General features: G+C 42.3%; 1 protein-coding gene across 2 annotated transcripts in view; it reads left to right on the top strand.

Annotated features, from left to right (window-relative positions):
• NFAT5 (nuclear factor of activated T cells 5) overlaps window positions 1–24,148 on the top strand; it is a 55,400-nt gene continuing 31,252 nt past the window's right edge. The window contains exons 1-4 of one of the 2 annotated variants that reach the window (XM_078863969.1): window positions 1–525; window positions 13,516–13,635; window positions 20,516–21,260; window positions 23,780–23,978. In XM_078863969.1, the coding sequence (XP_078720095.1) occupies window positions 453–525; window positions 13,516–13,635; window positions 20,516–21,260; window positions 23,780–23,978 (1,137 nt within the window). In that variant the 5' untranslated portion in view covers window positions 1–452. Of the gene's footprint in view, window positions 526–1,337; window positions 1,369–13,515; window positions 13,636–20,515; window positions 21,261–23,779; window positions 23,979–24,148 lie in introns of those variants that run through there. The other variant, XM_078863970.1, reaches the window with a different exon arrangement.

Raw genomic sequence — 24,148 nt, forward strand, 5'->3', positions numbered from 1 at the left:
GCGAGGGAGAGGGAGTCGCAGTCGCGCGCCGCTCTCCGCCTGCAGCGCGCGCCCTGGTTCTCCCGCCCGAACCAAACGACTGAGAGCGCGCGCGTGCTTCAATTTTTCATTGTTGCTGTTCTATTTGTTTTTATATATTTACGTCATATTAAGGACAATAATCATAGCAAGCGTAGCGACATTGGTATTTATATTTATTCGGTAGTGGGTGAGGGGGGTGCGAGTTTTTTTTCATTTTTTTCCCCTCAGCGAGCGTCGTGAGGTGACGCAGCCAACACAATACCCAGAGCCCGCCCATCATTGCTCGGCCGTAATTTATTCACCCCACGGGGCTAATTGCGATATCTCTCTTTAGCGTGCGTTCAGTTTAATTTTTGCATTTTATTTTTTCTGAGGGGAGGTTTAAAGACAATCGGCGTGAACGTCGCGCCGACGCTGCCGCACGGCGTACAATGCCTTCTGATTTCATCCCTCTGCTCGGCACGGATATGGACCTCAATTCTCCGGAAAGTCTCTACTCCAAAGGTGAGGTGTTTGTGGAAGAGAGGCAACGCTCGGCGAAGTGTAAAGGAAGGGTGAACGACCCCGACGTGCGGCCCGCGAACGATCGCCGCGAGCGAGCGAGCGAGGGGTCGTGAATGTTTTCGTTGACGCCGCGGACGCTGATGACGTCACCACCGCCGTCAGGAAGAGGGCCCACCAAGCCATGCGCACGCGGCCACGAGATCGCGAATTTTCGGCTGCACAAGGAGGAGGAGGATGATGGGGAATCCGATGAGCTGTGAAGCTCTACCCCCTCCCACAGATGTTACCAGCTAAGGTTCATGGGGGTTTTGGTTGGTAAGAATGTTAGAATGAGTGCAAAGTACACGAAAGGCAAACGAATCGATCCAATAACACAAATATAATACAGTTTTTTTGTGGGTTAAATATTTACGCGATCTAACCCACAAAAACCCTGTGTTATGGATATTGGTCGCGAAAGCCTGCGTGTTAATCTAACATACAAATAAAACAACCGTCTGATCTCCATCCCACCAGGCAAAGGCCACTTACGCGATTGACTTATCTTAAGTTACTGCCGCTGTCGTCATGGCCAGGCGCGAGCCACTGCTGGATGATTGTAATACAGGAAACTAGAATAATAACATTGTGCGTGATGGTTGATGCAGACTTCATGCCTTGTGATAATAGATGTCTATTTGGTTTTTGAACATTTTAACACCTGCAGTCTTGTCGGTTAAATAGTAAAGTCTATATTTTCCCCATCTTGACACTGGCAATAAGGGTCCCATAGAATGTGATATTGTGCATTTACAGCTCCGCTGGGTCGTGGTGCAGGCTCTTTGACCATACCTCACCACGCTGGTGAGTCACTAACTTTTGTAAAGTCGGGGGGGGGGGCATAGGAGTGCAGTTCAATAATAATGTTTGCTGCATTCCCACTGCCGTGGCTGCCCATGGCGTAGCTGCCTTGAGTAGTGCATGCCATATCACCCGTCCAAGCAATAACCAGACTCATTCCTACTTCCGAAACGGAGAAAATTTCGGGTGATATGATGACTTACAATAATATTCTTTAGAAAAAATGCGAATTGACACTTTACAGGTCTTCTTAAGCTTTTACCTCTTGAGAATATGCCAAGTTCACATCTCGTGCCCTTTCTAGAATTTTCTGAGGCTTCTCTCCGTTTAACCAGCTCGGAGAACTTCCTCATTTCCTCTGCAAACACTCGCCGATTTTTCTACATTAAGTAAGCAAAACCCACGTCTCCCAAAACACTTTTCCATTCTTGTCTCCCTTTCTCGGAATTTAAATGTCATGCCGCTTACAACACGACAACCCAAAGACTGGTCCGAGTTGTAGTTTGCTGAGCTGACATTGGGCGCATTTCCTGGAGAGATGTGGTCATAACCATTATAATATTGATTGTCCTTTATTTGCCCTGCAAATATACCCAGTTTGAAGACTCCTTTTCAGTGGCGGGGGGGAGGGGGACTGCCTGGACATCTGTAAAAAATAACTATAGCTCATCGGTTTCCTCCAGTATAAATACATAATAAAATTCTGGGATTGTTGGCAAATTCCAGGATAGTGAGTATGTAAGAGAAAACCGGGCTTAACCCACCATGCATACAAGGAGGTAACACTCAAAAACTTTGCACAGATTGATTCAACAATCTATTGCCACTCCGCCATCTGGCCTGCAACGCCGAGTGCGGTGTACAGTTTTACGAATGCAGCGGCTGCTCCCGTCTTAAGTACTAATCGGGGATCATTCTGCTTAACTTCCAAGAACTGACAAGAAGCTTGCGCTTGAGGGTGGCTTTGTCGCACCTGTTGGCGTCTCCTGCTCGAATTCCAACGAGCTTAAAACATCAACTTTGTGGGGGCAACGCGTACCGACCCCTGTATTTCGACTACAGCAGAGACGTGCTGTATTCGTCATTGGTTTGAACTCTTCGCCTCCCCCAACTGCAGAGGGCACCGATAATAGAGGAAGTCGGAGGCACGTGGCATGGGCACGAGTTCAAGGAATGGAATGGGCTCGCCCCTCCCCTCCCCTACCGCTTTACAGCCAGCTTAGCGCGTGTGCCCCTCCGGCATGTAGGCCCCGGCACCAGTTGCTCTGCCAAACACAGTCGATACCTAAGCCACTGACTGGGTCCAGTGTTAAGTCTAAGAGTCCTATGCTCGTCTATAGGTGCATATGCTAGTCTTTGGGTCTCTCAGTTGGTTTATCACTGTGTATGTGTTTGGGTGTGAGTCTGCGGATTACTATGCTAGTCTGTGGGTCACAGTGGTGTAGCGTGGTTGACATGGGCCCTGGTTCAAGGATTAAATATCGGGCCCTCTTGGCTGCCTTCTCCACCCCTCCCTCGCATGTGCAAAGAAGCTTGGCATATACGAGTGTTTTAAATGACACTGATGACGAGAAGCACGTGGCTTGGAACGATATGCAAATCGTAGACATTCATTTGAGAGAAGCGTGGGGCTCTTGTTAAAAGGCACGGTAACCGATCGATGACACTGGTGACGGAATTGCAGCCAAGAGAAAGGAGATTTACACGGCCAAGAGAGAGGAGATAACTCCGCATGGAATGACCACCGCGGAGATGATGAGATGAGTATGTACGCAAGGAATGAGCTTGGCATCGTAATGCCACGAGAGATAGCAACTTTATGGGGAGGCCTTCATCCAGAATTATTTGAGCCATGTGTGAAGATGTGTGATGTTACTGTTGTGTTCTAATACAACGGTTTGTGAAATTGTTTTGAAGGATATGCAAATGTATTCAGTTACAGTGCTTTGTTTAACATGAAGTGAATTAAATCTAACGTATAATTAATATGCATTTTTTTGGTTTACCAATGCGATTTTTTCCCCTCAAACAAGTTGTATTCGGGTAAAAAAATTATGCAATCGTTTTGATATTCAAAATATTCCTTGAAATGTAAGATTTCACTCAGTTCCAGGATACTTATTTACCCCTTGGTTGTATAGTGAAAAATATCGGGTAGTAGACTTCACGAAACATGAAAAAATCGTAAGAAATGAATTATAGTAAGTAGAGTAATTTGTCATACCCCTAATATAACATCTTACACAGTAATCGGAAATACGGCGACAAGATTCAAGATTGTAGATCCGGTTGTCCAGTCATTCTAACCCATTAATTTGACGAGAGCAAATTAAACTGCACTATCGTGCGCACTTCTCACTTGTGTTTTTTTTATTAAACAGGAAAAAGTTACAGTTTTTCAAAACTAGATCGGTACAGTATTGCTCCTGCAGGTATTTCCGTGGTCGAGTAAGCATTGAGTGTTACTGTGCTCGATTGGCATGAGCTGAGCGAGCAGTGGTATTTCCACATTCCTGTGGCGGCATGCAGGCCATCCTCATTTTCACTACGTTGGTGTAGCTGTCTCTGATCCATGACGGTAAAATACAGTACACAGCCGCAAATCAAACCTCACAGTTTGCATATTGCTATGGCGTGATTTGTGATTGTAGACTACTCTGCAAGTGCGATGAATAGTGGTTTGATTTAATTTAAATTCCTCCAAGAATGGCATGCATTGGGGTTTTGCTCAAAGTTTGTAATTTCCTGGGCAATTTTGAAAGCGATGCTTCATTCTTGCCTGAACGTGTGCCAACACATTCAAACTCTGCTTGCAGATTATTATTTTATTCTAAGGATACATAATGCTGTAATTCAACAGTTAATCATCTACTTTGTGAAACTGGGTAGTTGTTTACTGTAAATGTACGGCTGATATTATAAGGTCACCCAACGTGAAGATACACATCCTCCATTAGCACGTGATAGCCGCGTTATCTGTATGTGTGCACGTCATATGGGGGAATGTGTCTTAATGCTATGCAGGTCTCCTAAGTCAACACAAGCCAGAGCACTATCCCCACGAGCCAACTCAATGGTTTCTGTCCAGCATACCTCTGGCTGGTACAGCTTTTCCTGTGGTATTTTTTTGTTTTGTTTGAGACCATATTTCCTGGGATTGTGTTGAACTTGCCTTCGACCAAATCTCACAGAAGCTAAGCAGGTATGAGAATGGAAAGTGGTTAGTTGGATTGGCGACGGCCAACGCAAATTACAGGGCTTGCAGGCTGCTGCAGCATTATGTTGTCGGCAGAAGACAGTGGCAGTAAAAGTCATTGTCCTCTATAGTATAGTTTTTTTTGGGTTAGATCGCGTAAATATAAATGTGTCGTTAAACGCCCCACCACCCGACACAGCCAATTTGTAAGGTTTGTCACGTAAACACAACATGCCAATTCGTTACTAGTACAGCACACCGGTGTGTTGGAGAGCAAATCCACAACATTCACAATCTGAGGACGACGTCGTGTATGACCCTCCTAATCATCGCATCAACCTGCACTGAAACACGTCGAGAAGTACATTCAAATTTACCCCCACGATCTGCACGGCATGCAGAAGCCATCATCCAGCAGTAGACTTAAGAAATGGATAGTAAAGTGCACAGCAGTGGATTAGCTAGAATTACCGATGTATTAAAATGCGTATTGTATTGGTATCGATTTTCTCTAGTAATTATTTAAACCAAGGTTTCCGTAAAAAAATAGACTTGTCTTGAAGTCTTACTAATTATATATAAAGGTTTACTCGGATATATTTACAATTTCCATCCACCATCCAAGTACCGCAGTAAATTTCGTGAAGTGAATTGCATTTGGTTAATTTAACAGCTCGTAATGTGCCATGGGTGCAATATTGTAAAAGTGGCACACTTCCAACCATGCTGATAGCTTTTGTTTAAGCACTGTTGATGGTGAACTTTAGGGATTACATCTGAAATAGTATTTTCGTATTCCTGCACCCCCTGTGGAAACTTCGGCGTGGGGGGCTCATACATTAGCGATGCACTCATAGTGAAAAAGAGGAAAAAATGTTCACCATTGTAACCTGTTATCACATGAACAATACTTTCACGAGTTTCAGCACACAAAACATGTTATTAGTCACTTCCGAGCTGATTAAGAGAGCCAAGCTAATTAAACGGAAATTACAAACGTCCTTAATTGTAAGCTGCTTAAAATATAATTCCTTATTTCCTGAATATATTTAAGACATTAAAGGTGCATCTTAGTGGACACATTAACACAATACATGCCTTTAATGTTGCTTATTGGTTCGCTTGGAGTGCTATCTTTTAGGTGAGCGGTGTCTATTGGGAGAATGTATCGTTCGGAAACTTATATGATTCATGATTCAAGTATAACGCACATGGTGGAAATGTGCTTATATAGACTCCAGACTGGAAGAGTTGAATTAGCAGAGAGATGATTCATGAATATAGATGTTTGCATGATATGGAATTTGTCATACTATTCTGCAGCTGCAGTGGTCCGCTTACTACAGATATAATTGATCTTTCTCGAGACAATGGAAGAAGAGATAGACACCCCCCTCCTACACTGCCAGATGCAAGGCTTGGTATTCAGTGAATGTGCCCCCTGGCATTTGTTTATCCATTGAAAATATGTACACGCACAGCGGAGACTTTTATTTTTATCTCGGGGGGAGGGAAATGTTACAGCCTTCATATGTTAATTATTAGTCTTGACTGATATTGGTGTGAGGTCATGAAAACCAGCTGCATGTTAATTTGTTTTTTGTTGTCAATGTAAGTAGCTCGGTGCATTCGTGTTTTGTGGATGGTGGGGTATGCCTTTCAATTTATTGTTGACGTAAATAGAGCAATGTTTGAATGAAATGTGACAATTCGCCGTAGCGTGACATCTTTTTGTATGCTTCTGGCATTCTCAGGATACGTTGTAATTTGCTCCTAGTGTTGTGATTGTGACCGTGCTTAAAATGATTATGCTCAGAAAATTGTACATGTCATCGGATAGACGTTCGTAGCCTGTGCAACACAAATGATTGAACAGAAAAAATAACTTGCTTCATTAAAACCAAAGTACGTTAATAATTGATTGTTAATACTGTATTGTGGACCCGTGTTTCATTCAGTTGCAACATCTAACGTTCTCATAACCTGTTGTAGAAAATACCAACGAGCATTAGTGCAGATTAATGGGCTATTTCTCCTCACGAGCTTGCACTGTGGCGGCACTGGTATGTGTGCAGATTAAGGAGGTTAATAACGCTGTTGTTAAGAATACTGTTGTTAAGAATACTGTTGTTAAGAATGATGTTGTTAATAATGATGTTGTTAGTAATGCTGCTGTTAATAACGCTGCGGTTGTTCCTCCAACTTTTAGTCGAGCGCCAACCGTCGCGATGGCGTGGGGAAAACGCTCGTGACGTGGTGGCGGTGGATTTGACGATTGTTTTCCACGACGCACAGGGTACTTTAAATCACGTGCCTCCCGCGTGAACAATGCGACGGTTGATGCGAGTTAAGTTTAGCGCTCAACGCTGTCCGTATAAAGGGGGTCATTGCGTTTGTGCATAGCGGCGCTTTGTATGGGGTTGTTGCTGGTGGAGTGCTGAGCCGGCCTTTGTACTTTTGAAGTTTCTAAACTTGTTTATCCGAATCTAGATTACATGATTCATACTTTGCAATTGATTTTAGGGGATGGGTCCACGTGCTCTTTTCTTCATGTGAACTTTAAAGCCTGCTCTTGTTAAGATCAGAAATTCTCGGCCTCTTTGTTTTATGTTCGTATTTTTTCTTAAATAATTATTAAAGTAAGTTGTAGTCGCGGGTGTAGAGTTATTAACAAAATCAACACTGGCTTGTTAAGCCATACAATTCACTTAGAGGAATGGTTTTAGGTTTGTTATGCCTCGGGAGACCAACTGAAATGGTTTACATTTTTATTGGCATGCAGCAGTTATGAAATACTTGGCAACTGGCTGTGTAACTTGCAAGGCAAACAGTACACCTTTCAGAACACAGCACTGTACACTACTTGCTTTCATCTTATCCATAGGCAAAGTGCCGATTCTCTGACATGAGAAGGAGTTTTTTGATTCCCAGGTAGCACCGTAAACTTTTGAGCTAACCCCCCTTACCAAGTACAAATTCGGCAACTATAATATCGTTGATTAATATATGAAGGAAAAAAACCATCACGTTTAAATAATACAGCTTTATTAAATTATTATTTTTGCTAAATGCTTAATTTTGCTATGGTAATTAACACATGCTCATTATTTATATTTGCATAGTTAATAGATAAAAGGATCGTATAATGTTTACACATGAACTTAGGATTTAAAGTGATTTCGCCATTTTTTATTAAAATCAAGAATGTACAGAATGTGCATGTTAATAACAGGATACGATAGATTGTTTTAGAATGAGTCATCCACTTGTGTACGCACACGTGTTATATTGGTTAGATTATCGTGGTGGCAGGCGACGAATTCCTCTCTGCCCACATCCTGCTCTCCGCCGACAAGGAAAGGAATATAATAAGCCAAAAATGTGTGTCCCGCGCGTGACGTCACTCCACATGAGCCCCCCCCTCATTAATAATTATGAGCGGGTGGCGTCACTCCACATGCCGCACCCCTCCCCAATAACCATTAGCGGGTGACGTCACTCCACATGGGGCAACCCCCCCCCCCCCTCATTAATAATCATGAGCTGAACAATTTTTCTATTTCATATTTCAGATTTACTGCAATATACACCCGTCCTTGAAAAGGCAAACAAGCTAGTGTAATGTAATATTGTTCACTTCAGAGCGTTGCGTGGCGTTAAGTGTAAAAGTTGAACCGACACTTGCTTTTCAGCTTAGACAAACTATTGCTTTAGCGATTAGAAATATTATTTAGAGTTCATAATTTTTGCTCAGTCCCCTATTAAGACTCACACTGTGCTACGAAACAGGTGCTGCCCTGAGTTTAATTCCAAGTTGTGGATGGCATCAGTGGTGAGTGCAATCTGAACCCTTTCTATTTTACCCTCTACCCTCAAAAAACCTGCTTTGACCAGCTTAAGGAAGTATAGTCAAACAACCCCCATGACCAACACACTGGGGGGCAGGGGGGTGGGAAGAAGCCTTAATTTAGCAGTGGACTGACAATGGGCAAAACTACTGCATTAATGACAGTGCCAACATCGCAAATAAGATAAGCATTATGTGTGTACAGTCTCGTTTTAAACTTTATAATCTGGCAACCTCGGGTTAAATGTTACACCCATGAAGGAAATGTGCTTTTGCAGAAGAATTGTTATAATCTTGACTTAAAATGAAGTTCAACAGGTTCAACATTCTGGGTCGTACTCCATGGAGCGTTGCTACATGTAGTATGCTGTAATTTGCAAACCACTTGTTGGGGTTGAGGAGAAAAAAAAACTATTGAACATGAAAGCTTGGCTGTTTTTCATTGTGTGAAACCTCAGGACACAATGGATATACTGATATCTGGTGCGCACATGAAGCCAACTGTATAATGCAAGTTGCGTGTGTTTTGTATTCTTAGTGCAGTGATTAATTGGTAACAGTTAAAACAAGCAAGTCAAGTTGTGCACACAAAGGACTTTGTAACTTATAACAGTACTTCTTAAAACTAACTTATAACAGTACTTCTTAAAACTACGTTCTACAACAGCTGTGTCATTCTAAACTTCTGCTTGACGTTGGTATGATGTTAAACCTATTACTGTAACATACACTCTCCCAGATGTATGTAGTGTTAGATAAGGGTTTGTGCAATAGGAAGTTATGCAAGGTTACAACCATTACCGTTTTTTTCCCTATGACCTTGTCGTTTGAATAGTACACGTGTTTTCTATGTGTTCATTATTTGTGTAAGTTTTTTTTTAAACAGAATAAAGCCATTATTTTGGGCATGAGTTATATTGGATGAACACATATTCTTGGGTCTTTCGGTAAAGTCACGTAGATAGGTTCAGAGAAAATAACCAAAAACTACGACGTTTCGATCGCAACACAAGCGGTCGTCATCAGGAAAAGGGGGTCGGCCTCTAAAGGCAAACTGTTTATAAAGGTTTGAAATGGGCGTAGCCCAAGTGTCAGCAGCATGCGCGGGGCAGCTAATGTTAATTGTGAGGTTTTTAACTTTTTGTGACTGCAAGAATCCATACTCGTTGGTTTTATTCGGTAAAGTCACAAAAAATGAAAAACAACTAAATTAAATCACGACGTTTCGGCCGCAACACAAGCGTCCGTCATCAGGTGGGGACAAACACAGCGAAGACAGTTGCCGAAATAATATCAGCAACTGTGTTTGCTGTGTTTGTGACTTTACCGAATAAAACCAAAGAGTATTAATGTGAAGGATTAAAAACGGTGTTGGGCTTCCACCGTTCATGATTTACAAACAGCAGTACACTGTCTAGCTGTCGCATTGGTGGGACCTTTGTGTTTTAGCTGCTTTCCACACTTTTATTGTGTCCACTAAAGTAACCGGTTTTAAATGGAAACAAAATCCTCAGCATTTTAAGTGTATTTTGTATGCCAATTCGTTTGGGGTGCGTACAATATCAGGTTGCCTTTAAGTGGAATTGAAAATCCATGCATTTGCACTTCTCTTTTTGTTTTTAGTTTGTTGTTCTCCCCCCCCGCACCTCCAATTAGCACGGTTGGCTATGTACGCTGCGAACGAAGTTCAACATACACATACATACTTGTTTATGGTATTCAAGGTAAAGAGGTAATGTCGCATCTCATTACCAACCCATACTTGACATTCGTAATAAGCATGTAACATTTAATAAATTAATATGGCTCCATACATGCATCGAATCGCGTGTCGAAGAATCAGTTATGATTCAGGAAAAGTATATGCTTGTGTTACATTTAGGCACATTTCTGAGATGGAAGGAATGACAAATAATATAAAACAGCCTGCGAACATGAACGAAACATGTTTTTGAATAGAACCATGACCCCAGGTTGATAGTTCCTAAAAACGTGAAGGACCAACATATTTAACGGCACACGTAACTACCCGCGCAATACTTTTAAGGAAGCTAGCACAGAATTTCTTAACATCACGTAATGTAGTGACCACTAAGGACTCAATTCGTTTACATCACAGGTGGGGTGGGGGGGGTACAGTTAACGTGATGTAACCCAACCCTTGCGCTCAGTGGCCCCCTTTTGCATCAGTAAATAAAGTCGCGACCAATCCCAGTTGGTTGACATCGAGGGGGTGGGAGCAGAGGGCTCCGAAACTTTTCGCAGCAGCTGACATTGAAGAAATGTCACCCACAGGAAGCAACGATAAATTACAGCATTGCCTATGGCTGTATGCTACAGACCTGATTTCAAGGGCACAAGGGAGAAAATATATATATTTCTGAGATGTTTTTTCGCTTCAAACTTCTTGAGCTAATTCGAGGTTTACAATGGGGGAGTGGAAGGTGTTGGCATGCCTGTGCCGAATAAATGTATCCAAAAAGTATATGTTGTGAATGAGTAAGATTGCTAAAACATTAGGAAGAGTTATAACAATAGGTTTTACCCTTTGGCATTAAAACAGGTGTCAAGATGTTCAAACACCAAACAGAATTCTTATGCAAGGGATCCTGCCTTCATTAACCACACGTACATGTGGTGAACATGCAAACAAAAAACATGCTCTGAAATCATATGCATTGTCTTTGAAACTGATTGGTCCACACCAGAGACAGCTTTCCTTGAATAGGGATTCTGTTTGGTGTTTTAATATCTTGACACCAGTTTTATTGCCAGACACTGTAAAACCTATTATATTTTAATACTGACAAGAAAAGTCCCATATTAGGAAGAGCTATTGCAATAATATTTTAACCTTCATTGTAAAGGAAATTGTTTGGACTTTGTTATTCTTAAATAAAAGGTAACCTTTGTGGGCTTCGTTTAGTCATGAACTCTGAACCCACAAACACCATGTGACGCACCACGTGACTCGAACGTTAAGAAACTCCACTGATGGTGTGGACAGATTATTACATCATCTAATGAACGTGAACGCCAGTACAAATTCCCGTGAGAACCCAGCCAAAGCAGCAATGGGGTTTAAACACCAACCCGTGAAGTGGGCATCGTATTGCCTCTGCTACTGCCAATTCACTGTGTGTAGCATATTAATTACCATTCTGTTGTTCATTGATTGCCTACTTGCCTCAATCATGTTTCCCACAAAGTGGCCAAATCACCTGTAACATAAAATCTATGGATTTTTTTTTGGTTAGCTTTTGTAGCCGGCTATCCTGTTGGCAGTGCACATGAGCATGTGATGTTTAAGTGTAAATATCAATCGTGCACATACATGGTTCAGAGGAAAGGCAGTGGCTCTGGAAGGCTTGTGTTATGGAAGCTTTTCTGTTGAGGATGCAGTAGTTTTTTTTGGGATCGGAGTGCCTTGCAAGCAAAAGCATGAAAGTGGCAGCAACATTAATCGGTGATAAGTGTGGTTTTAACCTCATTAATTAATATCCAGTCTTAAGCTCATGATGCATACATCACATTGTGCGTTTAATATATATAATCAGTTATTTCAGATTTATGAGACTATAACGTTCAGGATAAAGAAACGAGTGACTTAACAGATGTGGTTAAAACAAATTATATCGAACAAAAATCACGTGATAGAAAATAATTGATTCCTTTAACCAAATCAAGACCACATTCTAACGTTTTAATGATTGGCAAGGGATTTGATGACTCATCATGACAACTACATTTCCATGAATGTCGTTTGAGCCAGGCTCCAGACCACTTAGATGCGGTCCAAACTTGTTATGTCCGTTCACAAATTGTGTGCGTTACAAGTGTAATGACAGGGTGACACCTGCCGGCCTGTAGGGGTAATTACGGTTATGGCTGCATTACATAATGCCTTATTATAAGGGGGGCGTATCTGGGGTAAAGGTGAAGGACGGAGTCAGTCGAGAAGCTCCGAGAATCAGCCCGAAGGTTCTGGAAAGGGGGCGTGGCCAGAGGTCGACTTGGCCGCGCCGGGCAGATATAGGGGGACCGAACCAGAGGTTTGGGGCTGTTTTGTGGGTCCTGGGTCCTGGCTGCGTCGCTGCTCGTCGTCATCTCTTCGGCTTGGACCACGTGGCTGTTCTTCTGCAAGACCATCTCCGTCGCCGCCGCTACACTAGTCAAACAGCGAGCGTAGTGTATGACGGAGATGGGCTGCGTGTTAGGATCGCCTATGTGTAGCTGCGCTACGAAGTTATCTCCCCGTGACTTCTACTCGACGTGTCTCGGAAGTCACTCACTACAGAAGTATTGTTTCATTATACTGTGTAACAAAAATATATTTTTTTGTTCCTGGGTAGTAAGTGTTATTTCCTAATTGCTTATGCCTCAAAAGTAAAGAAAATGGCTATTATTCCCCACAAACGTTGCTTTTGTGAACAGGACACAAAATAAAAGTTAATAATCAACTCCATTAATAACACTGCGTAACAAATTTTTTTAATTTTTTGTTCCTGGGTAGTAAGTGTTTTTTCCTAATTGCTTATGCCTCGAAAGTACAGAAAATGGCTATTATTCCCCACAAACTTAGTTTTTGTGACCAGGGCAGTGATATTTTGAGATTAACCTATTTTCAATGAGATAACGTGGTGTGCATTTGTGTCTTTCGTTTACATAAAGTCCTGGTCACAAAAGCAAAGTTTGTGGGGAATAATAGCCATTTTCTATCGTTTTTAGGCATAAGCAATTAAAAAATAACACTTAGTAGCCAGGAACAAAACGTGTGTTACATTATCACCTCGTTGCACCCTTGAGAGTGTCGTGTACATTCATATTATGATGTTCACTGTTTCCGCACAGCATATTGAGACACAGTCGCATTTAAGTGGTGCATACATCCAGATTGCATTGTACTATTAACAGTGTGTTTGATTGTTCGCATGTATACTTTTTTCCAGTGCGAAGTTGTAAAATAAACTATAATAATAACAACACATCCAGCTGTGGACATTGGTTTTGAAAATGCTTTGGCGTTGCCCACTCATGCGGATGGTCCAACAGGCTAATCTGTGTTATTGTTTTCTTACCCACCCCCCCCCGCCATTTGGCACAGCAGGATCTGTATATGATCTGCTTCCCAAAGAGCTGCAGCTACCCAGTAGCCCGGCTCCTGCCCCGTCGAGCCAGCCCCGAGAAGCGGGGAGTGGCATGGAGCCCATGGCTGCGCTGACTGCTGGTACGCACCACCACACGCGCCAACCTGCGCCACACCACGCTAGCCCACCCCCTCTGACCCTCTTGCTCCAGTCGCTCGCTCACTCGCTCGCTTGCTCGCGTTAATTCTCTTTTTTACACACAAGCAAACTCTTCCCACACCTCTACTCGAATTGCCACCTGTCTCTCTACACCTGCATTCTCTGGCTGATGTGGGTTGGGTCTACGGTGATGGAGCAATTCAGCCATCCTGCTGTCACACACTGTGTCTCGCCTCTTATCCCAGTTGCCGTCGTTAAAGTGTATTGCTTTTTTAGACCAATTACTGAAAACATTCTAGGGTTCTCCGAACAGCTGGTTGGAGTAATAAATCATCTCCCAATGAGGGAAAAAACATGCTAAGCTAGCTTCCCGATTTTTTTAAATAATATTTTAGAAAGCTATTATATTAAGTGAAAGGTATTTGTTTGACTATTTGAGTAACATCGGCCACAAATACCATTGCTTTATGACTTGGTTATTTTTTTACATTGTTCCAACAATGTCAACACATGTCTGTGTGCGGCAGCAATGTAATATTAAAGCTATACTGCGGACTGCTATCATATATATTTTAGCCTGAACGATTATCATAGAACTATTTAAAACATTGTAATTAAAGGCAAGAGTGTAATAATTATTAAATGCTAACTAAACATGCGTGGTTAAGTCACTGCAGCCACAGAAGTAGACGCTGAAGTGGATGGACGGGCCTGTTGTTGCCTTGCAGAATTGTAATTTGCATTGGCTCCAGCTTTGTTGATCACATTTGTCCTGCCATATCGACTCTAATTATAGAGTCTTTATTTAACTTGTGTCATTTGCTGGCTACTTCTTTCCTTTTGGCAGATGAGGTTTGGTAGTGACGCGCATTACCTCCAAATAATACTTATTTTGTCATAACTAGTTGTGCATTGTAAGATCAATTGCCGCTGCTTTTGAGACAATATAACAGCTGTGATTCATAATCAACGATTTTTGGGTTTAGATCGCGTTATTTATAAATGTGTCGTAACCCTCCACCACCCGACACGGCCAATCAATAAAAATGTGTCACGTTGACAAAAGACAAATAGTTCACTGCTTTAGCCCACCGGTGTGTTGAAGCCACAACATTTACAATTTACTGATTGGCCGTGTCGGGTGGTGGAGGGTTACGACACATTTATAAATAACGCGATCTAAACCCAAAAATCGTTGATTATGAATAACATTGGTCGCGAAAGCCTACGTGTTAAAATAACAGCTGTGACTTCGTTTTATTGGTGCCAATATAAATCCCCTATATTCTTCATGTGATGTGCTAAAAAAAGATTAAAGCAAAGTCAAAAATCGAATGGTTTTCACAGATTTTACGTAATGGATAAGGTTTATGGGTGAATTAACATGAGATCTTAGCAATAAAACTGCAGCAGCATATGGGGGCATGTGTTGAAATTGGAACTGGATGAACGGGTTGGTTTTCAGAGGCGGCATACAGTGTATGGTCAGGAAAGGTGGGCAAAAATATATTTTATTGGGACTTTAAACCCAGGTAAAGCATTGGAGTGACCGAACATTTCTGAACAACTTGGCACATTAGTGGAGCCCTAATCCTAACATCTGAAGGCCTAATTTGAGAGCAGTCCGCTTTTATAATGTCACAGATGCTTTAACATCTCGATAAAATTACGCCATTAAATGTCTCTTTAAAAAACAAGGGGTCTTACTCCAAACACGTTTGTCGTGATAGTAGCTGTACGTTAAATAATACACGCAACATGTGGTCTTTGCATCTTCGGTGGCATTTTTTTGATGAAAAGTTTTTTAAAATTTATTTTGCATATGTCAAGTCAAATTAAAATGTTTTCTGAAGATCAGTCTGACACCTAACACCTAATAAACGGATGTGTTAAAACATTGACGCAAATTGTTTATCCTGATTGTTTTTGCGTTTGCTGTATGTGAAGGTTTTATTCAAATCTTCTTGGCAAAACCCCTTGCCAAGACACACCTCAGCAGGCATCACAAAATGACCCCCTGTGATAGGTAATCAGTGTATCTGAAGTTTACCATTAAAGTTTATTAGTGAAATAAATGCATGTGCAAAATCTGGTTGTTGATACGTGCATCTCATATAAAAACTATTTGTCATGAAAACAATTTGAAAATATCTTAAATTGAATACAGTATATTCAAAGGGGATTGTGAATTATTTATATTTACATGTCAGAAAAATGGATAAATATATACATATGAATATTCTGTATATGCATTTGTAAATATATAATTTAGAGTTTTGTACGTATGCTGCAATGATATAGAAAATTGTGCAAATGATTTAGCAATACTGAAGTGGAAATGGAGGCCAACGTATGAATAATGTTGCATGCAGCATTGTTCCCTTGACGCTAAACAACACGTGCTCATGCAAGTCGCTGAACCTTGTTAGCAAAATACATTCCAGGGTATCAGTTACCTTTAAAGGAAGAAGAATAATAAGGGGTGAAATTGAACATGTGAATAATTAGTAATATTTGATTTGGTTAATAATTTCACACATTAATAGTTGTAAATCAATCCAAGGCTCACCTTTTAATTATTTGTAATCACTGTCACCATTTCCCAGATTAAAAAAGGGAACAGTGCATGGAGTTACAACAATAATACTTGTTAGAGACATAAAAGCAATGTAATTAAATGGCCACGTAATTATTCTTTAAACAATGGATTTATTTTCCATTTTAATAGTCTATTTGTCTTGTAAAATGGCACCACAGTGTTAATTAAGCCAAATTATAGTTGATTACCTTTAAATCCATGTGATTATATATGGATATATAGATTATTCTATGCCTTTGTTATCTTTAGGCATGCTGTGTATACGTTTACAAATGCATAAATTGAATAATATATGTAAGTAATGGAAAAGCTATCCAATTTAAATAAGCAATCAAATTTGCATTGCGAAACAATGCGTACGTTTAAAAAAAATAGCATTTTGATAAATGACCTTAAAAATAGATGACAAATGGAGAGTTTTTGGAGAAAGAGAGTGAGTGATAGGCTGTGCTGGTGCTGTACAGTCATGAGCTAAGGATAACCACTTGTCCAGCGCGACATTGCCGCGTGTTGGCGCTTTAACGTGACTCGCACGACAGTGCCCGGAACTAGCAGTGTGAACCTCTTGACTCTACAGGCACCAGCCCCACCTTTCACGTGCCCGTAAAAAAAAAGAATCCCCTGGACGCAAGTGTTTTTTGTTTGTTTGATGGGAATGTAGTTGTTGTGCTATTAATACTTGCATTTGCATTTTAGCCCCCCTTTCTGAGACAGGCAGTCGTGCTGGGTTATGTGGCGGTGTCTGTCTCTCGTAAGTGAAGCCAATTTAATGCCAGAGACACTTTCCCAATCATTCCTACCCAGGGCATAGGTCGGTCCAATTTTAATAAAAGTATCAACCTCATAGATCAATACATATTGAGAAATACACATTTATATTTACATTCAATTTTTATTTTCATTTCCTTTTTCTGACTACTTCTAATGGTTGCTTTCTTTCCTTTTGTTTTCGTCTTTGAATGAGTGCTTGTGAATTGATGTAATGTTTTATTTTTTATAGTGGAGTGTGAGTTCAGAGTTGTGACTAGAACTCCAACTGAAGTTCAAAGGAGGTGCTGTGAATTGAATTACAGTAAGAACCCCGCATATCTGATCACCATCAGCTTAAGAACAGAACCCAAGTCACTTGACCGTATGGCATGCAACTCGTGACTTGCGATTGTGGCTTTTAATGCTGCGATCAAGAGCCAGCAGCGGATTTCCTCCGAGGTGCAGTGTCAGCTCGCATTTCTTTGGTGCGCACGCTCATGCACACCAGAGCCCTGCTGTGCATCAGCTCTATGAATTACAGTGCAAATGGATATCTGCTGTCTTGCATATAGCTCGTTGCCATTACGCGTTATGATTAATAATGACTCCCGAAGGCTGCCAGATGTAGGGTTTTGGTCGGTTGGTCATATGGATGTAGGTTTTACTTGTACGCTACATGGTACAGCATAGCACGAAAATTCGGCATTGACTTATCAGATAATCTGCCTTCTGGTCTCATGTATGTGGGGTTCTGTTATCGAGTAAGGATCTCATGTTAATCACAAAATTTTCTTATGCTGCTCTAATGCCCTTTGGTAATTGTGCTCACTGCACACTGAAGCTCCACGTAATTAACACCATATTATTATGTGAGACGTGCGAGACTCCAGCATGCGTTAACCCTTCCTGTAACCGTATATATGTAGATTGTATTTGCACTAATTAATTGACTCGCAGTCCATTAAGAGTGCCTGCAAATTGCGCAGTAAAGTGCACTGTGGTATAGAGCTTGTTTGTAAGTTGATGCTTGTTTTGAATAGAATTACGAAACTTCGTTTAAAAAAATCCCCTGCAGCTTTTGGGGCTCCTGTACGAAGCACTGGCTACCACTGACGTTTGTCATTGAGCTGTTCATAATTGTTCCTATGATGAGCAATTAGCGGAAGCAGAGTAATTACCTCATTTGAACTTACACTGGAGTTATAACAAGTGATATTGATGTATATCAAGTGATGAGTGAAAGGAGTGCTGATGGACATGTGGTCAGTAACATTGCAATCCATGGTTGCTGCTGAGGTCTTAACGTAAAACAGAGATGGACACGCATGTACTTGATTCAATTATTTTTTTAAACACCTCAAACAATTGTGTGCATATGGCAAATTTGTCTAATTGTCAAGTTGTTGACACTGATGCCACTGACTATTAAATATTTATATGCTGTTAATAACGAGTAGTTACTAATTACGGTTTAACTACTTTCTATCTCTAATCCCAAGTACACAATTAGTAAGCTGTTAAAATCTTTGACCCAAAATGGCTCCAGTGAAATTCCCTTTGTGCGCAATGTCAACTGCAATCGCTTACATCTGTGGCTTGCAGGATGTGATTTTAGTGAGATTTAGTTTCAAAATAGACGAAGGTTGCCATGATGGGGTGAGTTTTTTTTGGCTGGCAAGAATTTAAAACACAGCAACGCTGCCAACCACCATGTCCAAATGAAGCTTTTATGTGGGCAAAATAACACTCCCAAGTTTTCACATATTAGCAACACAGTACGTTCCATTGGGCTGTACGGAATGCAGCTGCTGTACTTGTATTAAAAATAGAGGAATTCCTGCGTGATCCAGTTGTTTCCATCTCTCTCATCGGTGGCAAAAGGAGGCATTGCCTAGTAATGTTTTATTCACGTCCTCATTATGAAAAGCGGTCCCAAAGCTACCCATACGGTGCTCATGGCGAAATCGAGACCCTCACCTCTTGGCTTAAATTGCCATGGCAGTTACGTTTGTAATTTAGATATTTTTGGATGCTAATGTAAGCTGGTGTTCTTCCAGGCGATAATCTGAAGGAAAGCCCCTTTAAAATTATATATAGAGAGCTTGTTCTAATGAAGTCTTCATCTCAGAAGGATTAAAGCAATTGTTTGTTCTTTGTGTTCAGAAATCCATAGTCTGGTGTCATCAAGGTTTATTTTATTTAGTGTTCTGAACGTGCCGACTGTGGCTTACATATTTTAACGTTGACAACTACTTACGTGTTTGTCTGTTATTTTTGGCTTTAAAACAAAGGGAATTTCTCTATAATTGGTTTCATTATCAGCCCAGGGGCAACCATGGAATGCTGTTATGTATGTTTTCTTTATCTACTTTGTGTGTAACAGGAAGGACTGATTTGTTTATTTCCTCCTTCCTTTCGTTATTTCAAAATGTTTGCTTTTTGTAGGTTTTAAGTATAATGGGATGAACAATATAAATCTTAAGTTGCAGCCGGTATGCAGCAATTTATGGTAACGATTCTTTCTTGCAGAGCTTTTCGTTGGCTTTCACTTAACATAGCGGATGTTGAAAATGTAGGAGACTAACATTTAATCCGTTTTTACGAAGCAGAACATATTGCCTTAAAAATAATTTTATAATAATGCATGGCTTATAAATCACAAACTATTTTGACTGTGGCTAATTTTCTGTGCTGCCTTGCTAGATTATGTTATAACAGCAGCTGTGTATAAAACGGGAGTCTACCAATTCATATGGCACTCATATGCAATGATTAATGTATTTTAAATGTTAAAATAGGCTAATTTGCCATTTTAGCAGAATGTGAAATTTGAAAGGTAATAATATAGAATTATCACACACATGTTCAGTTTTGATGAATCATGAAAACAAAATCCCTCATATTTTTAACACTGAACAACAGTAACATTGCACATTGGATATTTGTCAATTCTAAGGTGGACTTATATGCCCTTTTGGTTTCACATTGAAAGTATCCACATGGTATGAAAGACAAGGTGTGTGTTTGGCTGTGGAAATTTGCAATGTAACCCTAAGAGAACAATGGCAGATGTCACACATTCAAATGTTGAATTTTAATCACTTAGTATTAACCCTTTGTGCTGTGGTGACGATTCAGCTTCTAGTGGCATGCACAAACTTTTTTTTTATTTTGTAAAGAAAAATCAAATTAGGCCACTCAGTATATACATACACATATACAAAGATTTTTAAGCATAGGTTAGGTCCATATAATCATTGAGTTGACTCCAAATACCTGCTACCCAGAATGCCAAAAACTGGCCTTAGTTCCACTGAGATGTATCTTGAGCTCACTCCCTTGGAATGCCACTTAATCAGTAAATGTGCCTCTGTGAGCCAGCCCCTTGTAAGCGGCAGCGGCCCTCATCGGGAGGTGCGTTGTTGGATGCTGCCTACAGGACGTTTATGCTCCAGGCTGGGCCTGACGTTCTGGTTCCTTGTTCACACTCGCAATCGTACTGCGCGCCACAGATGTCCCATGCAGCAGCAGCAGCAGCAGCGGTGCCGGCCGGCAAAGCAGCACTTCAGCTCAGCCGCCGGCACTCGCGGCCCCGGGTCCCCCCGCCAACGAGCCTGGCGCCATTACCCCAGTAGCTAGCTCCGCTTGCCAAGCACATGCGACCGCTGCGGTAAGTAGCCCCCTGGTAAGTGGCCCGCTCAGCCCCGAGCAACCATTCGCTAATGCCCCGCAGCTGGCCGCGTCGCCGGCCGCGGCCGCCACGCCAAAGCGGCGCTCGGGCACGGCCCCGCCACTCGTGCAGCCGCCCCCCAAGGACCTGCTCGACGACGCCAGCTTCATGTCTTGCGAGGAAGCGCCTGGCTGGGACGCCGCCGGCGCCGGGGAGGGACCCGAGCCCGCCGGCGGCGGCGGCGGTCCCGCGACATCGGAGCTCAGTGGCAGCCTGTGGACTGAGGACTCGTGTTCCAACTTCAGCACGCTGAGCGCCGGCAGCGCCGGTCACAGTAGCTGCAGCGGCGCAGACTCGGCGGGACCGCGCAAGGCGCGCAAGGTGTCGTCCCGCCAGCACCCTGGCTCGTCGCCACCGGCGCCCAGCGACGAAGCGTCCAGCGTCGCAGCCGCCACCACAGCCATGGAGATGGTGTTTGACGCGGACAGCGCCAACGGACCGCACTACGTTCTCTCTCAGCTGGCCGCAGGGGGCGGGGACGGACAGGCCAGTCCTAAGGCCGGAGCGTTCGGCAACAACAGTGCAGGGTGAGTGGGCTAGGGGTTTGCCATTAAAAAACATTCCCTTCTCTCCTAACAAACCAAGCCCTGTACATTTGCACAAATTTGTGGTTCTGAATAGCAAGTAAGAGGACGGATGTTACGAAACGACAAACTACGTAGGAATTTTGAGTTGAGTGTAAAGACCGCCGAAGGGCAGTGGCATGGCCGAGCAGTAGCGCGTTTGCCGCTTGCAGTAGGGGTTCACGGTTGCAGCCCCGCAGCTGTCCTCGTCAATACTGTGGCTGCATTGACCCAAACATCCTTCCCAAATACCACCCATTGTTCAGCTTTGCAGTGGACGTTAAGGATCTCGCAACATTATTTGGGAAAGAATATGCCATGGTCCAGATTTGCTAAATTAGAAAATTACCTAGAAATTAATTTGTTAAAACCACGTACCAATATTGCCTGCTACTGGCAGACTACACTTGTCTGTGAAACTGCACCTTCGTGATTACCTTTACGATAAGAATGGTGTGAATACCAAATGTACTGATTATGTTTGTTCAAGCCCTATGAAGTTAATGGGGTGGAGTGCTGGTGCAGTGGTTGGCAAAATGCTCCATGAACCAATCAACCTGATTTGTATTACCGCCCACAGCTTACAGCAGTGGTGAATGACATCTGAACTGGTCTTGAGCCTCCCCTCACCCCCCTCCCTTCACCAACTCTCACTGACCAGCTTGGTGAAGTATGGCCAAAGGCGGCCTCGCGCTGTGTCGGTCATGGGGAGGCCTTAATCCAACAGTGGATTGGCAAAGGGTTGTACATTTTGATTATTTTTGTGAAATGTATGTGCATTTGACAAAAGTCATTAGTTTTGAAGCCCCCTGTCCACAAGAAAAATCATCCTGCATCCTTTTTTATATTAAACGTGGCCTTTAAATTCTGTTTCAAATGAACTAATTTCATACTTGTTACGTCAGAACCACAGAAATGGGTGTAACAGCTTGAATTCATTTGAGAGTCACCTTCACGGATGTTGTGGGTGAGCTGTCAAGCACACAAGTGTTTTGTGTGTGCTGTGATGCTGCATTTTACTGAATGGTGTCTTAATAAATGAATACCCTTCATAATCATTTCACGTATTTTTTTGTGTTTGATGTGTGCTTTGTTGTGGTTTGTGCCCAGGCGTAACACTGTTAATTATTGATAAATATCTGTACCCTGCCTTACCTCAAAAGAACGAGTATTTATTTTTAATTATCCATGTTTATGTATTGCCCTTGACTTGCTGGCCTGTAGATATATTTGCTTTCCAGCTTTATGAATGGCATTGTAAAAAGCTGATAAATGCAACAACAAAATGTTAAAAAGTACTTCCAAAAAGTACAATAAACTTACTTGTTTAACGCTTCGTGCCTTTTTATTGTCTACACGGTATGTAACAACAAACTTGCGCGATTTTTGCAAAACGTCTTGCAAAGCATAACGTTGGGAGCTGCTACTTGCAAATGGTGCGTGTTTACCTTTCTCTGGTGGACCCTTCTGGCTGCCAAAGCCAGGATATATATCTGGTAGCCGTCGGACACGAAAATTTAAAACAAAATATTGGCCGCTGTGATTCCCGCCAAAATTTTAGAAAGGCAAGCTTTTGGCAGCCTCTTCCTCGGCAGTGCAATTAGTGTTTAATGTAGATCACGCGCTGTGTAGTTTGTATATATGAACGGTATTTTGGCTTTTTATAGCTTGTCAGCTTCATCGCATATCCACACTTTTTTTTAATTCTACGCTGGCACGACAATTCATATCTACCAGAAGACAATGGGTGACTTGTAGTGCTGTGTATTGCAGCTGGGTTTTTTCATACCATACCAAAGAAGGTTGAGTTATCGGGCTAATCTTATATCAGCCTTCTTCACAAAAGCTCCTTTCTCCATGTAGTATCATAAAAATTAAAACGTTTGTTTCGTAGCATAATGCACGTTTTGTTGCCTTTCACTCTGGCCCCTGTAATTTGGCTTATCTGCGTTAAGCAGGCTGTGGAATATGTATCCACTGGTGACTATCAAGTAACCATGGCCAGTCACAGCTGGTGTCAAAAGCAATGCCTCCAGGTTTTCCCCATGGCATTGCCAAAATAGTTCTTGCTTGCAAACTACGACTTATACTCCCAGAAGTGTGCAAGGCTTGTTGTGCTGTGGTTTCCCTATTAATGCTGCCGTGTGTTATGGGTAATCCAATTGGGAGTGCTGTATCTTGCTACGCGGGTGCTTTGTGAGCAAACGGCCTACTTTCAGAAAGATGGGCATTCCTATGCACCCTTGTAATTGTTGTGTTGTCAAATTGAAGGTAAGTGACATTAACTACACATTTAACACCCTTGACGTGTCTTGTGAAAGTTTTCACTTCTTAAAGTGGCTTTTGATTGCTTGCTGCTATCACCTGAATCGCCCAAGGCAACTTAATGCCCTATCTCTACATCTTCCCCGCCCTTGCCCTCCCTTCCCTGCGAATGCCGCATGCGCGCACGTTTGGTGTGCAATGTCTTTTGCGCTCGGCAGCACCGTGAAGGGTGGCGGCCGTGAGGTGACCTCCCCGGGCAAGGCTGCGTCGCTCAGTGGTCAGTTCCCCAGCAAAGCCGACAGCATGGAGCTCAAGATCCTGGTGCAACCGGAGAGCCAGCACCGCGCTCGCTATCTCACCGAGGGTAGCCGCGGGTCGGTGAAGGACAGCACGCAGCAAGGATTCCCTACTGTCAAGGTGACTCAATGGCCGCACCGTGTTGACCGCCGTATTCCTTTTTTCCACCGGCACATCCAAGTCGTGCCACGGATAAAGTGAGCGGTGGTAAAATAGTTGTGATTTTTCCACCCCCCCCCCCCCGCCGTGTGAAAAACACACAAATGCAACTGTTGCCCTTCACGTACTGC

Source organism: Lampetra fluviatilis, chromosome 17 (genome assembly GCF_964198595.1).
Source record: "Lampetra fluviatilis chromosome 17, kcLamFluv1.1, whole genome shotgun sequence".
NCBI classification, from domain to species: domain Eukaryota; kingdom Metazoa; phylum Chordata; class Hyperoartia; order Petromyzontiformes; family Petromyzontidae; genus Lampetra; species Lampetra fluviatilis.